A 17,926-nucleotide genomic window follows, 5' to 3' on the forward strand; every position below is an offset into this window, starting at 1 on the left:
AACATCATTCATAAATAATAACAAGGACAAAAAAAAAAATTGTTCAGGTAGTAATTTGTTAAACAGCCAGCTCAGGGCTCCAAAACTTTATCCATCACACCCACTGCCCACCGCCACTGCATCTTCGCCACTGAGTTGTCGCACAATAGAGTCTCAGGCTTCATCATGTTAGTGCCGGTAAGCAAGTGCTCAATAAAAGCAAGTGAATACGATCCGCATGCCATTGCAGTTTCATTGCGGGGGAGATTCTCCTTCCGCACAAATTCCCAAGCTTCGTTGAGCAGCTTTTCAGGCAAGTGTTCAAACATGCCACTCTGCTTCAGTAGCTTCGGCCATAATTCAATGACTGGTAGGATGTGGATGATGAACTCATCATCTTGGATTTTTGGGAGGTTGCACTCATAAACATTTATCACCCTCTCTTCAATTATGAATTTGAGGGTGACAAACTGTCTGACATTTATGTTCATGATAGTAAGCACCCTTTTGGCACCAACTCACTCGCGACCACCTGTGGCTGGTATAGTACCCCTAGAATAAGTGAAAACAACATCATCCCATATAAAATCATCAAGCGTTCGCTTGAATGGAATAACTTCCGGCTGTGTGCTTTCATCCGACAACTCTGTGTACCGCTTGAGCATGATATTGTAGAAGTCGAGATCCAAGATTATATCTGTGGAAGCATAGTGCTCAGTGAAAGTGCTTTGCCTCACACGCATTAGGAGCATAATTTCATCTACATACTGCATTAAAAGTATAAGAAATGTCAGTCACCTGAACAACTAAATCAGCTACTACATCGTGCTAGAATTTATACTACATCGTGTCAGAATTTATACTTCAATATCTAAATCAGTAAACCAATTGACCATAAGGAGAGAATCTGGAAAAGAGTGGATGTGGGAAAAAGATCATTTCTTGTGCGTTATTATGCATTGTTACCTCCTTACTTATGATGTCTTTGTGACTATTTAGAGTAACCATACTTAGAGTCCATAAAATGACTTTTCAATTAGTCAGTAAGTAATTATGGACAGGGGTGGAGGGAGGAAGGTGGAAAATTACATGTATGTATACATAGTAGACGTTGAACTCCCTTTGATTTCTTCGTGTGTTTACTTTTTCATATTTGAACGGCCTCTTACTGAAAATCCTGGTTCCACCACTGATTATGGACCACAAACCTCCATAGTTAACCAAAAGTTTAGAGTTCGAAATATGGAAATGAAATCGCTTTGGTAGAAAGCGTTCTAATTAACTCCCAAATTACTTATTCCAAGTTGACAAATAACAAATTAATGTATTTATTAAACTTTTATATCACCTTTCACGAGTAATGGCTGAAATAGCTTACATATGATTTCATAATTCTTATTTGCTAGTATAAAATAGAGGTACCTACTTTATCACCGCCACTGTATCCCAAAAAGATTTTTTAAAAGAAAAACTCAAAGTATGAAGAAAAAAAGAGAAGAAAACCAAAAAGAAGAAATTAACACTAGGGGTGGTCTTGACTTTGGTTTTGGTTCAACTTTTACAAAAATATTTTTTGAAAAAAAAGGTTTATTTTGATTATTCTTCTTTCTTTGTTGGGAAAAACATGTTGACCTGACTTTCAGAAATTAAAATTTGCTTCTCAAGCCAAAAGGCATTGGTTCTTTAATTCAAAAAAACAGTACTTTAAACCCATTTTCAACCATTGGGACCTACAATGTGACACTTCTTTTCGTCAAATCAATCATTTGCTCTATCATTGCTATATTCCCTTTAGCTTTTCACGACCTGAGGGCCATTATATAAAGCTCGCAAACCATTACCAGCCAAAGCCTCATAGAAGAACATTTCTTTCTCCAAAACAACACATTGTCAATTTGCGGCATTTCAATTCATAAGGTACTTTCCTCCGTACCCATTTTGCCATAGCCACAAAATTTTACTGGCATCCCTACTTAATTGAGATTGAAGCATAGTTATTACAATTATTATCTTATCGTGATCGGTATGATGAACTCTTTTGCACTAATGTGCAAACAAGCATGGCCAAATTTGCTAAACTTGCGAAATTTGCCTCAGAAGGACAAGGTTGTGGTGGTCATGGGAGTACTGGTGCCGGAAAATCAAGACTCTCCATCGACTTAGCCACTAAATTCAGAGGAGAAATAATAAATTCCGACAAAATACAAGTGTACAAAGGCCTCAATATTTCTACGAACAAAATCACACATGAAGAACGTTGCGGTGTACCTCATCATCTCCTAGGTGGCGGGTTGCCATCCCCATTTTAGGGAAGTTCAGTGAGGAGTATAGGTTTTGAAATGCGTTCTCGAATGTATTTATTAGGCATTCGGGGTTGTTTTATGTGTCGTTGAAGGGTGGGATTAAAACTGCAATGCTTAGAGAAGCTAAGAATGTCCATACAAATTTGTGAAACTGTTCAACAATAACTTCTTGTCCCAAAAAGTTGAAAGATGCAGTTGCTTTGCAACATCAGTGTCTAGTAGATCATAAGCGTTCTGCTAATTTCAACTGAAAATGAGCAGTGGCACAATTCCCGGAACTCTCTGCTATGCTAGTCTGTAATCACTATTATAACAAGAATCCGCAAAAGCATGGGGTGAAATCCAGCGCGATGAACCCTTGCCCCGAGGCAAGCATAGGTTTGCAGAAAAAAGAATGACTTGATACGAACAACAAAATCGTATGCAAGGCATCTTCATCTTCTTTTATCAAAAGAAAAACGGAAAAGGGCCAAAATTATCCCTGAACTTTGGGAAATAGTTCATTTATATCCTTCGTTATACTTTAGGGTCAATTATACCCTTACCATTATACTATGAGGTCAATTATACCCTTATGTCTAATAGCTGCCACATGGCATCATCTCAGCCCTTCAAAATTATTTCCCCTCAAATAATTTTTTACCCATTAAAATAACCCAACCCGACTCGAATTTTTTTTTTCCAGCCAAGGGGTAATGGGTTGGGTCCGTATCACTTTGGTTGAAAAAAAAATTCGGCTCTGGTCGGGTTGGGTTATTTTAGTGGGTAAAAAATTATTTGAGGGGAAAATAATTTTGAAGGGCTAGGATGATGCCACGTGGCAACTGTGTGACATAAGGGTATAATTGACCCCATAGTATAACGGTAAGGGTATAATTGACCCTAAAGTATAACGAAGGGTATGGATAAACTATTTTCCAAAGTTCAAGAGTAATTTTGGCCCTTTTCCGAAAGAAAAATCCTCTCTGAAATGTAGCATCTTTAAAATGAAAATCCCACACACACTGAACCCAGGATATTATTGGGCTTTGGCTTGCGAAGTTACACAACAGGACTCCTCGTTCTGACATCACTAACAATTATACTTTTCAAGATGAAGCTAGAGTTGAAAGCTTGGCATCTTCCTCCTCTCCCAGTAACTCCTCTTCGCATTTTTGATCGTCTAGTCCAGCATTGCTAACTGCCATCATTTTCATGTCCTCCCGAACCATCTCTCTCTGCAACTTCAATTGCTCAGCTCTCTGTCTGTGGCCCTCATCAAGTAACTTAATAAATTTGTATTTAATCTCAAGAAGTGGGTCTCGATCTATCAACTCACCATCCTTGTATGCTTCTCTAAGCATTGCAGTTTTAATCCCACCCTTCAATGACACATAAAACAATCCCGAATGCCTAGTAAATACATTCGAGAACGCATTTGAAAACCTATATTTGTCACTGAACTTCCCTAAAATGGGGATGGCAACCCGCCACCTAGGAGATGATGAGGTACACCGCAACGTTCCTCATGAGTGATTTTGTTCGTAGCAATATTGAGGCCTTTGTACACTTGTATTTTGTCGGAATTTATTGTTTCTCCTCTGAATTGAGTGGCTAATCGATGGAGAGTCTTGATTTTCCGGCACCAGTACTCCCATGACCACCACAACCTTGTCCTTCTAAGGCAAATTTCGCAAGTTTAGCAACTTTGGCCATGCTTGTTTGCACATTAGTGCAGAAGAGTTCATCATACGATCATAGTGATAGTGAAACCTACACTTATATTGTGTAACAAAATCTCTGCAACTAATATTATTTTGTGATGTCCAATAACAAAAAAGAAGAGATATTTTGTTTTGGTTTTTGAATACTAGCAATTCCATCCAACTAATTAAGATGCAATGAATCTTATTCCTTTTGATGTAACAAATTGAAAAGCTACCTCATATGTGTGGCTATGTGAGTACACGGTACACGGTACACGTTATAATTTTATGAATCTTTTTACTGCTCACTTCTTTTTAATAATAATACCAAAGAAGACTATGGTACACGACTACATGCATAGATCATCACAAACGGCAGTAACCCCACCGAATCTTTTCTTCTTTTCTTTTATTTCTCTTATCATTTTATATCGAATTACCTCCACTTTCTATGAAATATATAGGTTATAAAAATAATTTGGTACTAATAAACTCTGCCCAACCCCACGATTTGTAGTGGTTTAACGAAAAAATTGATTTGTGCATGGCTTAGAATAACTGTACTGCTTGTTTGTGTGTACCTAAGAACAGGAAATAATCATGAACTGTCCTTGAACTTCTTAACTTAGAAGAATTATATACGATTCGTCCTTCGCTATTAAAATCATAGACTCTAAGTTGAGCTCCACCACTAATCATAGGTTCTATAAATGCACTAGAGCCAATTAGAATCATATCACATGGGAACATGTAGGATTTTCATAAAAATAAACATAATATTTTATAACTTGCATGTATGAACCCATGGAACGCAATCTATGGGTTTTTATGGATTACGGACGGATTCCCAATAACCAAAATAGAAGATTAGGAATACAACAACGAATATATATTTCAAACATGGTAAATCATGGTACATGAACTTAGGGTTATCATGGACTTGGCTAAAAACCCTAGTTTAGTGAACTCTTGCATAATCATGGAAGAACATGACTTGAGGAAGAACAATGATGTTCCCACATGTAGATAGAAACTCTATATACCTGTAAACGCTCCAATCCAACGAATTAAACTGCTTCTTTGACGAAGAACACTAAAACTCTAGCTTTGAATCGCTTGGGAAGGATTTACCTTGGAAATCCTATGTTTTTGTTTAAGAATCATGTTATAATTCATAACTCCGCCTGTGTGAGCTCGCTCACATTGCCGGTCCCAAGCCCGGATAAAGGAGGAGGGTTGCCGAGGGTCAATCGGAAACAGCCTCCCTACCCAGGTAGGGGTAAGGCTGCGTACATCTTACCCTCCCCAGACCCCACTATTGTGGGATTACACTGGGTAGTGACCAATCATGTTATAATTCATAAATTAATGTAAGAATTACTTAGGAATCGTTAGAGCGATCTTACCATGACGTGGGAGGATGAGGAAAGGAGGAAAACGGCTGCTTAGGGCTTTAGAACGAAGTTGGAATGTCTGATAAATGAAATTTCAAGTTAAGTGTTGAATTTATAGCATGGGCCATTTTGGACCCCTAAGCTCGCCAAGCGCAGTCTATGGCTTGCCCCTGCCTCGCTTTGGAGCGAGCTTAATGAGCTCCCTTGTCCATTTTACACTTAGACGATTTTCTTGAATTTTTCCCACTTTTGGGCCCCTACCTCGTTGAGCGCGGCCCAAGGCGAGCCCTTGGCTCACTTTGGGGCAAGCTCAGCTAGCTCCCCTGACACTTTTACACTTCGTCGACAGCGTTCAGTAAAATAGGCATAACTCCTAGCACATAGCTTCGTTCGGGCTTCACAATATACCATTGGAAAGCTATTCTAAAGGGATACAATTTTCATGTTTTAAGTTTTCTCAAATTATCAACGAATTTTCCTGTAATTGGGATGGAAGGCAGACGTATCGAAAACTTAGTCGATTCTACCGAATCTTAAGCACCTCTCTCTTAGCCATTTTGAGACGATCATATCTCTTTGCTCCGAACTCCAATTAGCCTGATCCTTATATGCCTGAAAAGGTATTTCTACGTACTACAACTTTCGTTGAGGAACTTTTTCAAACTCTCAACGAATCAAGGGGTTATGGGTGGTCGAAGTAGGCTTGTCAACCACTTTCGTAATACGTACAACCTTTCAAATTTTCACTAAAACTCTAACGATACGAGTCTAACCTTAGTTCTAAGATACGGGGTGTAACATTGCATTAATTTATTCATCTATTCACCTAAATTTCCCCTATAATTGCGGAGCCTATTTTGACAAGGCAATAATGACACTATGGAGCTTCTTGTGACAGTGTCGTAACTAGGAACTTATGAAGCCTATTTTAACAAGACAACAATGAAATAAGTTGGTACCGTTTTGGTGAGATCACCCATTAGTATGGTAATAATCTAACTTTTAGCAAATTTATACGTGACTTTATTCCTCTTCAAATTATGCCCATTAAGAATTTTAAGAGTTATATATGAGGAAACCTAATTATTTTTCATGCAAGTCACAGACTCTTATTACTGACTCATTATCTGACAAGGCAAGCAAGTTAAAAATTAAGAAAATCTATTTGTGAAAGGCTTTCTGGCTTTTGAACACGAGTGGACCAAAGATAACGTGCAAGGAATTCACTTATACAATGATCTTTATGTAAGAACTTTTAAGGGTGACTTGAAAGAGTGATTTGTAGTTGTATAGCGCGAAAAAAGTTTTCATGTTCAGACAAGAACCTACTATGTTAACCTTAGAATTAGGTGACAACATGCAAGTACAATTTAGCATTTTAACATAATTTTAATAATAATGTCGAGGGACACTCATGCAACACACGTGTATATATATATATATATATATATATATATATATTATAAAAGCATGAATATAAATGTTGGTTGACAAAAATATCCTTCAAATAATAAACGACTTTAATGCCCTTTAAAAGTTGAAATACTTTTTAAGGAGACAACCCTATGTTGGATAAAATTGTAATATTTAAATTTGTATTGCTAGGATTCATATTATTCAATTAAGCTTTTTTCTACTAGGACTCATACAATATCTACGCTTAAAGTGTTGTTAGCATCATGGTTTAGGAAAACTCCTATTGTTTATTGGTTAAGTAGTATAGTTTGTCTTTCGGAAGACGCACAAGGTTATAAAATTCAATTCTAAAAATCTAAAGAGTGTTTAACTTGGAGAGTATCAATTATTGTGAGATGTCCGACTTCTTGGGTTAATTAGAAGATGGGTTCAAGGTAGGAAATTTTAAATTATAGAGCAAACATATGCTCTTATTTATCCTAAATAGCTAGAGTTCGGAAAAATTACAGCCCGTAGCTATATTTTAGTCCTAATTATAATGCGTAGCTAGTTTTGGCATATAATTCCACGCACCGAACTCGTACTACCTGTTTGTAATGAAAGCTTAATTGCATTTCAAATTTTTGTTCTTTTTTCTAATGCTGTGATAATTTATAGTAAATCCATCTCCAATCCAGCTATTTGACGTGAATGTGGTGCAGCCAATTTTGTTAATACAGTCAGGTACATGTGTATTTGACTGTATTATTATACAACAGAAATTTACACATTTGATGTATTTCAATTTGACAACAATCTATATATATATATATATTTGTATACAATTTTTTGAGTAAATACAGTGTATTTGAATTTTTGTGTTTGAAATTTTGTCGAAATACATTCAAATACAGTCGAATACATTCAACTACACCCAAAACAATAGAATACATCAATATATAAATACACTAAAATACACAGCCCCATCGTGTATTTAAATGCACTTAAATACATCATTTTGAATACACATGTATTCAGAGAAATTAAGGTTGCATGTACCCAAATACATGTGACATCATAAAAGGTTGAATACAATTGAACAGTGTATTCAAATACACTGCAATACAGTCAAATACAGCGAAAATGCCTAAATGTAGCTACGAATTGTAAATAGCAAAAAGTAGCCACGGATTGAAAGCAAGCATTAAAAGGTAGTTATTTATGTAAGTTGCCCAAGAAGGTATGGCCATTATAATCTCTCTCTCTCTCTCTCTCTCTCTCTCTCTCTCTCTTCGTCGGGAGATTGGTTGAGCATTATAGGGATAAAAAGAGAGACTTACACATGGTGTTCATTGACCTGGAGAAGCCATATGATAAAGTCCCTCGGGAGGTCCTTTGGAGATGCCTGGAGTCTAGAGGTGTGCCTGTGGCCTACATCAGGGCGATTAAGGACATGTACAATGGTGCCAAGACCCGGGTTGGGACAGTGGGAGGTGATTCAGAACACTGTCTGGTCCTGATGGGGTTGCACTAGGGATCAACCCTTAGCCCGTTTCTATTTGCCTTAGTGATGGGCGAATTGACGCGACATATTCAAGAGGAGGTGCCGTGGTGATACAAGAACGGATACGCGGAAACGAGAAAGTAAGAAGATAAACAAAAGGAAAAGAAAGATAGATAATTTGACACAACTTAAGATTCAATTTAGCAACCAAAGTTATATAAAACTAAGACCTCTAAATTATCATCAAAAGAAACACCAAATTCTTAAGTTGACATCAAGGGAATTGAATTCCCTAGCAACCAACCTCTCAACAACTCAAGAATCAACAAGAGCCTACCAAAGGCCTCTCACAAGTTTCTCTCTCTAGAGATAACCCTAAAACACTCAAAATATTCATAATTCATCAAAAGCTAAGTAATGAAATGAAAAACAAGCTATATATACAAGCTAAATAAAGAAGACTAATAGGCAATTACAATGCTACCCTTAATGAAGTAAGGGTCTTGTTTGGCTAGTCTTCGTATTGTAGTCTTCCACTACCAAGCCACCTTTTACACACCATAAGCCATCTTGTGTGGCTTGTAAGAGCCTCCAAAGGCCTTCCATGCCATCCTTGTCATCCACGCCGCTTGTAGAGTTTGAAGTTCCATGACTTGGCCTTGGGTGGATGTCTTGAAGTGAAGTGTGCCAAGTAGGATCATATCACGTGGTGTCACGACCCAAACCGATGAGCCGCGATGAGTGTCTGATCTCTAGTGACCAAACACCCCTATACTTATACCTGGGTAACATTGAGTAACAAGGGCCAATAAATAACTCAATCTGAACTACAATAACTTATACCACAATATCATCAAAAGATATGCATCAGGAACTATCAACCAACTGCGTATATATATATATATATATATATATATATATATATATATATATATATATATATATATATATATATATATATATGTACACCAAAAGGAACGATGAAAGCCGACCAGGCTGCGACACATGCTGTACACAAAAGAATGGGAGCCGACAAGGCAACATGACGTACCAACTACATACAACTGTCTACAAACCTCTAATGGGATAGAAAACTGTAAAAAGGATGGGACAGGGCCCTGTCATACCCATATACGCATGTACATCTCAAAATAGCATACCAAAATAGACCGCAGCTCCGAATCGAGTGGAGCGCACTGAATACAGCTGAGGGGAAATCCTACTGAGCTGGATCGTCTCTCTGTCTACCTGAACCTGCGGGCATAAACGCAGCCCCCCGAGCAATAGGGGAGTCAGCACGGAAAATGTACCGAGTATATAAGGCATAGGAACATAAGTACATAAGAATCATGAAAGCAAATCTCAATATCTGAATGCATATGTAGATAAACATATGGGAACATCTGTAGAACAGGATAGTGCCTCTGAGGGCGCATGATATGCATAGGTCATAATATATAATAGTGCCGAGGAACATACGACCCAATCCATATATCATATAATAGTGCTGAGGAACGTACGACCCGATCCATATATCATATAATAGTGCCGAGGAATGTACGGACCGATCCATATATCATCATCATCATCTCTGTGTACCAGCTGATCAGGTGGTAATGCGTATATAACGCCTATCCGTTCCCCACACCCAATATACATATAATATATGCGTATATAACACCTTCTGGTCAAGGGTCAATATGCATATGTATAATGAGTAACTAGAGCTCTGGGAGTGACATAAGGTCGTACTACCTCCGATAAACATCTTTTGGGCTAACATCGTCTATATATGGAATCTCATGACCCAAGAACAGAAGGAACAATCATAACAAGGAGCATGGGATCATCAAAGAATGAGGTACTCCTACTGCTCTTAAGGGTAGAGTAATATGGAAGCTCGTTCAGACGTTTGTTCGCTCATATCATAGGATCATGCCAAAAATGAAAGAAAGGATAGCCTTACATACCTTAAAGCGTATCTAATCGTTCAACTTCTACTTCTCGGACTCGTAAGTCTACAATCAAGGTAACATGGGCCACAATTAGACTATTTACATCACTTGCTATCTAATTTAAGTGAAAAGGGAACTTAACAAATCTCGGGCAACATCCCCTTCGTAACTCAATAATCCCTTAATTTCCACTTCAACTCAAATATCAATTACAACACAATCCCTGACAATATCGATTCCTACATATCACAATATAATCAATTCTACTCCAATTCATTCCCCAAAATAGCCTTCAAGTCCAACTTTGCCCTTATTCAATTTTACAACTTTCATAACTATATTTTCTTTACTTAAACCACCAAAACTCTTGGTAATTAACTCAACCATAAAGGTAAGAACCATGTACATACCTTGAGAGGTCTAGGATTCCAAGATTCAAACTTCAACTTCAATTCCAAATCTCAACAACTTCAACAAAACCCTAGAAACAACCTTCTTCTTCACTAGCTCGGGTTTTACGGGTTCGGATCTTACTAAAACTTCTCCAATTTGATGGAAAATATTGAGAGAAAATATATTAGGGATTTCTCTGGTTTGGAATTGGAAAAATAAAGAATAAAGTCGCGGGGTTACATTTATATAGATGGTGCAAGAAAGTTCCAGTGGCGTAGTTTGATGAGCGGGTCGACGGCCCGTCGACACGTCGACCGCCCGTCGACTTGCACCATCAATCAACCACTGGAGATTTAGATACGGAGGCGTGTCGACAACGTGGGTTGACGCCACCGTCGACACGTCGACAGCTCGTCAAAGGGGACTGGTTCTCTGCCAGTTCCCTGAGTCCATTCTATTTGCGACGGTTTGATGCGTTTAGCTTCTAATCCTATCGTATGGTAAAGAACGTATACTTATACTTGGGTACTCGTGAAAAAAAAACACTATATCTCCCAAAAACTCGGGTATGGATTTCCATGCTAAGGGCATAAACCACCAACAAGCCAAAGACTTCCTTGTGACGAAAACGGGAGGTGTAACACGTGGTGTGTGTTATTTACAGATGACATAGTTTTGATTAATGAGACACGTAGTGGAGTTAACGATAGGCTGGAAGTTTGTAAAACAACCTTAGAGTCTAAAGGTTTCAGGTTAAACAGGATTAAGACTGAATACATAGAGCGCAAGTTCAATGATGTGACGCAAGAGAAAAATGTGGAAGTGAAGATCGAGGCACAAGTTATACCTAAAAGAGGAAGCTTCAAGTATCTTGGGTTCGTAATACAAGGGGACGGAGAGATTGATGATGACATCTCACACTATTAAAGCAGGGTGGATGAAATGGAGGCTCGCCTCCGGGGTGTTTTGCGATAAGAAGGTGTCGCCCAGGCTAAAAGGTAGGTTCTATAGGGTCGGGGAGACGGGAGGGGGGGGGGGGGGGGGAGAGGGCTAGCCATTTCCATCTCCTTTTTTTTTTTTTAAAAAAAAGTGGTGGTATCTAGGTATCGCATAGAGTATTATCCATATGTGTGTATTACTATATGTTGCTCCATTTATTTTCTACCTTGATATTTTGATGTCTATATTGACTATGTTTTTAGCCGAGGGTCTATCGGAAACAGCCTCTCTACCCCAAAAAGGTTGAGGTAAGGTCTGCGTACATCTTACCCTCCCCAGACCCCACTTTGTGGGATTACATTGGTTTTTTTTTTTTTTTTTTTTGTATTTTTAGTTCTTAAATTGATTCTTTAAATTTGTTGTTTCTCTAAGGTTAAAAACTGTTGTCTTGAGAGAAATATTTAGTTTAATGGTAGAAGATTTAGGTAAAGAAAGACATAAAAGATTAAGTAGGTGTTTAGTCATAGACACCCAAAAAAAATCACTTTTTTTGGAATTTCTGAAGTTGGAGTTGGAGTTGTGTTTGACCATAATTTTTGCAACTAATATTTAGGTGTTGAAATGTACTTTTTCTAAAAAACATGAAATATAATTTGTACCCCAATTTTTTAAAAAACTAGCAAAATCACCGAAAGCAATTAATAAACATAACCAGTGCGAGAAATTTAACAACTATACTCGAGATCAGCTTATGGAGTGCTCAAGACTGATGGTTTCTTTCCATCAAAAGGCTGCAACTGAAAAGCTTACTGGTGTACACAGAAAATATATCATATCTAAGTATGGCTTTGTTGCAAAATTCTCACTTGCTTCTTTTCTTTTAAAGACTTCTTAGCACATGATGTTCAATGTTTGTTGGAGTGGAGAGCAACTTAGCAACATAAGTAGCCTCTGACTAGTCAAAAAAGTTGTATGAACATTTAGGGTAAAAATTGAGCAACATAAAAACTTTTGGGGTATAAATTTAAAACAAAAAAACAAAAATAAAGGTCCAAAACAAAAAATGGAAAAAGTGGAAAACAAGGTTTTGGTTGTTTTTCAAATTATTTAAAAATTTTATGGTCAAACACCATAAAGTGAAAAAAATGACAAAAAAAATCCAAAAAAAGTAAATAATTCTCATGGCCAAACGTTCCTAAAGAAGACCTTTTGGGAAGTTGCTAAAGATAGAGATAGAAGACTAAAGAAATCCTAGAAGTTACTACCTAAGACGTTATTTGACTAAAGTTTTAATTTGAAGTGGATTCGGACACTACGTGAATTAAGAAATACAAAAAATGCCACATGACGTAAAAAATAAGTCTATCTCTTTTTTAGTAGACTTATTTTTCTAATTTATTTTATGATGGGTCGAGTCTGGTTCATTTAGAAAAATGGATAGACTTATTTTTTTAAAGTCACAAAGATATCTTTTTAAACGAACCAGACAACTTACTAGAAAAAAATTGTCACGTGTCTTTTAAAAAATAAGTCTACTAAAAATGGGTAGACTTATTTTTTAAAAGCTACATGACATTTTTAATTAAAAAACTAACCAAATGATTTTTAAAACAAATTTCATCAGCGAAAAGGGTATATTTGTACAATATGTGTAACGACAATGTATATACGCACCACTTTTTTTAATGAGAGGTATATCTTCTATAAATCACAAAGTTGAGGGATATATTTGTATCTTCATCCTAAAATAAATATACAATTAAAAATAACATTATCTAAACTTTTTACTATGATTGAGATTGTCTGAGAATAACGTTCAATTGCACCTTTATAGAGACTAGTTATATTAAAAGCATGAACTCCTAAACTTAAATGTTAAATCACTGAAATACCCTTCTTCAAAATAATCTGATTACCCAACGTACTTACTGTATTGGTAATAAAACCGTCCGCAAAAATAGCCCCAAAGCCACGCTTGGAGACGATCAGATGTGTTCCTTGGGAGAAATAAACCCTGTCATCTTTCCGATTACTTGCTTCTGCCGATCCGAAATTAACTGGTCCTTGATCCTATTGGCGATTTTTTTTTTTTTTTGGTTGTGAACTGTTTTCTGCCGCTTCAGTTGAGAGAGAAGAAAGGTACATGAGAGGTTTGTTACGTTGCTACTGATCTAAGACGAGTAACTTAAGTGTAGGATAGAAGAATTGTGCTTAATTCCGCTAATTCAGTTTATAATGAAATGGTACACATAATTCAATGTGATATCACAGGGTCGAATCATGTGTTTGAATTTTATCTCATAGGAAACTATATAGAGCAAGTAAGTGCAGGTGTAGGGACGGAGCCACCCTTATAGTTACGGGTTCTGCAGTATTAGTAGTTTTGACTCAAATTTTATATTTGTTTTAAGAAATCGTTTTATATTTATTTAATTTATCTATAATTCAGTAAGCAAAATAATTGTTAATTTGTGATTTAAAACTCATAATTTTTAATTTTTTTTAATTCACCTCTAGGTGTAGATGTTATGTACGTAGTAAACAACACACATATAGAAAGGCACAATTTCTGGCGTTTCATGCTGGCTATATTTGTTTAATGAGGCAACAGTTTCTGACTTGGATGGCGAAAGAACGACAACAAAGAACGAGTTCGACATTCTTAAGCATTCTCTTTTATTTGTTCATTTTTCACTTTCTATGATTTTCGTGAATTAGATTTCTAAAAATGCTAGCATAGAGTTCTTTTTTTTTTTTTCGATGATCTCATAATATAGATTGTATTTTGTGTGCGTGTTATAAGTATAATTAGAAAAAGTATATATATGTTTGAAAGTTATATATTTGTTATTCTTTTGCAAAATGCAAATTAATTGGTATACATTGATTTGGAAGCGAGATTAATACCTGAATGTAATTACGTCATTCAGAGATCTTGGAGACGTACATTTGATATCTCTTGTGATGAGAAAAATAATACTTATTTGAGTTGTTTGGTGATCCATATTAACACTTACTTAAAGACGGTAAATATTCCTATCATAGCTGTTTTTGTTCATGCTAACGTATGCATGTCACGTTTGTTACACATTAATTATCTGCAAATTATTTAGAATGTCAAATCTTTGTGGTGAAAAAGGAGTACTAGTTATGCTTATAAAGTGTTATTGACTCATATTAAGATTGAGAGAAAAAATATTAAAGAAAATTACTCTTTCTTAAAATATTTATTATTTAGTGCAACTATATGGGCGATGGATCGTTTTGACTTGAAATGTTTGACATGGCTTCTTTTAGAGAAATTTAGCACCTTCGTCAACGTCATGCATGTTAGATATATTTACTCAGTAATGGAGTTTCTATTTGACTTAAGTTTCTGTTTACAAAGTTTGGTATTGTTTGGAACAAACTTTCAGCAGTTGTTGTTTGTTTGAAAAAAACTTTCATTTGAAAATTGTTTCTCTTTTTCTATAAATTAATATTGCATTCAATGTAAATTCATTTTGTACTCTTCTAGCAAGTCGAATTGCTTGGCCACGCTAATTAATATATATATACACTAATTAGAATTAATGCTTGAACAAGATTGATTCATACTTGTGATTGCATCATTGTTTTTTCCTTGTTAGAATAGGTGTATATAAAGAAGATCCATTTCAGAATTTGATTGTCACCTTGAGCTCAATTCTAATTCAAATCAATGAAGGTATCCTTATCCAAAGTTAAATGCAAATAACTTGTTTGGAGTTCGAGTTGTTTGGAGCAGTTTCCTTGATACTCCAAATATAATACAAATATATTATAATGATTTTGTATCCTTAAAAGCCAACGCCAAGTGGTAGAAATTTTTAGCGACAACACTGTTTTACTAATTCTTTATAGGAACTTATGAATTAGTTCTGTAATTATTGCTTGATACTTATTAGTTATTAATACTCCATCCGTTTTAATTTATGTGAACCCATTTGACTGGGCACGGAGTTTAAGAAAGAAGAGAAGACTTTTAAATTTGTGGTGTTAAATGACTCATATACACTTTGTGTGGTTATAAATCATTGCATAAAGGTAAATTGTTTCCAAATATAGAAAGGTGTCATTCTTTGTGGCATAGACTAATAAGGAAATAGGTTCACATAAATTGAAACAGATGGAGTATTAATTTTAATATTCATATTTTTCATGTGTAGCTTGCATGTTAGTTATATTGAATCTGCTTATTGGAGAAGAACAAAGCAGGAGAAGAGAGATAATAGTTACAAATGAGAGGTAAGTTAAAATTACATAAACTTCCATAAAAAAATGTTTATTTTATTTACTAGATATATAAGTTAATGTTATCTATGCAATGTAAAGGGGGATTTGCTAAAAATGACAGTGAAATTCTTTAAAAAATGAAAGATGAGAGTTTCGGACTTGGAAAATTATGTGCTATTCGATCCAACAACTCAAAAAGCAACGAACCTCCTAAATAAATGGTATATTTTTATTTCGCAAGCAAAAGTTTACTACAAGTCATAGCTTGCGATGGCACTACAAGGCATGGTTTGCGAAGCTTGTGAGACTTTTAAATTTGTTGCTTTTAAATTCAGAGTTCATGCACAAATTCTTTAATGAATTTCTTTGTAGCTTAATTGCCCCGGGGGTATGGTCTTGTTGTTTGGTAGGGAGTTGCACATATTTTATTGCAAAATTGTTTGATATTTAAAGCATTCTCAAGATGCAAATCACATTTTTCTCATTTTATTAGTCTTCACTATTTTTAGAATAAAACTTTATACTCATGAAAATATATCATACATTAATGAAGAAGTTTTAGGTAAAAGATAATTTTACTTTTTCTCTCTTGAGTTTTAGGTAGAAAAGTACTACACCTTTTCAACTCACGACAGGACTAGTAGAGAATTTCTACTTTGATATCCGATGATTTTTCAACTTTTTATTAATTATCACCATGACAGCCATGAAAGAAGTGTTATATATCTTTCCACCTCTACTAACTATGTTCTTGAAATAAGCTAAGTTTGAATGCAGCAGTTCAACCAATTATGTTTTTCTACTAGTGACATTCTTAAAAGGTTTTTTGTTATGTTTTGCTTCTACATAAACTGAGCACTTAGAAAACTCACCAAAATTCATTGCAAGAATTAAATTTATTTTCTAAATCTTTTAATAGAAGCAATATTAACAATAGCCTACCCTGCCACAAATCAATAGACTCGGTAATATAAGCAGAATTGAGAGTACTTTCATGATTAATGATCTCTGAAAGTCTATAGAAATTCTCAATTTACGTTATCAAACATACTTTAAAATTATCATAAGGTTCATCAATCTTAAAGTAATATTTAAATGTAAATACCATTTATTCACACGGTCAAAAAATTGTACAATAACTTTCAAGTGTAGATATGATCCTCCCAATTTAAATAATTCACATAATTCCACAACTTGAAATTAAACTCCACATGATCGTATACCCAACATATTTACGTTAAAAGAATAATATGTTAAGATCGCAAATCATCACAAGCATATGATATGTGATGGTCCAACACTTAGATGCATTTTAAGATAATCATAAAAATTGATATCTACCCTAATCACTTATATCACTAGTATTTTATAAGAAACGAAAGGGTAGATTCATATAAATTAGAGTGGAGTTGTAAGAAAATAGAACCCGATTTTTTTTCCTTGCAGTTTGAGATTGTCTTTGTCTTCCCATTAAATATGACTATTTCCATTCCCAAAAAAAAAAAAAATTATTGTCTCGGGTTCGTGTCTGTTCAAATCTTTCTTTGTCCCATAGCCTCACTGCCCATCGTGTCAGTTATTATTATATTTAGCATGTCTCCAAAAATGTAGTAATTATCTGACGAAGATAATTGCATATGAAATTAAACAACGATCTCCAAGTAAACATCTCAATAATAAAATTACTTCATGAACAAGAGCAGTGTATGAACAAAGCCAATATTTTCCTTCAATCAAAAGCTCACAACTTTGATAAATCGGGAATAATTAACCTCTTTCTTGCCAATTCATACCCACTAAAATAATGTACATTAGTTTAATATTATAATTTAATATTAAAATATCATGCTCCATCATATACATGAGTTCCTTTAAAAATATATAACACACATCCAATCAACTTTCATTATCATGATAAACAACAAACGTTTTGAAATAAATATTAGAACAATTGCCAAAATTCTCTTTTTTTTTTTTTTCAAATACAAGTTTAAAAAGAACTTTCTGTTTTCAAGAATTTGAGTAGTTTTTGAATCACCAACATAAATAAATCATTCTTCTTCTTTAACTTGGGTGACACAAAATTAACTTTGTTAGCACAAATCTGCTTAGTAATACAAGAGTC

General features: G+C 35.2%; 1 protein-coding gene across 1 annotated transcript; it reads left to right on the forward strand.

The window, feature by feature from the left end:
* Positions 1-8,098: 8,098 nt before the first annotated feature.
* On the forward strand, positions 8,099-11,535 carry LOC132611832 (uncharacterized). Its single transcript, XM_060326199.1, has 2 exons — positions 8,099-8,249; positions 11,273-11,535. The coding sequence occupies exons 1-2, from the start codon at positions 8,099-8,101 to the stop codon at positions 11,533-11,535; spliced, it is 414 nt and encodes a 137-aa protein (XP_060182182.1).
* Positions 11,536-17,926: the final 6,391 nt, after the last annotated feature.

Source organism: Lycium barbarum, chromosome 9, assembly GCF_019175385.1.
Source record: "Lycium barbarum isolate Lr01 chromosome 9, ASM1917538v2, whole genome shotgun sequence".
Taxonomy (NCBI): domain Eukaryota; kingdom Viridiplantae; phylum Streptophyta; class Magnoliopsida; order Solanales; family Solanaceae; genus Lycium; species Lycium barbarum.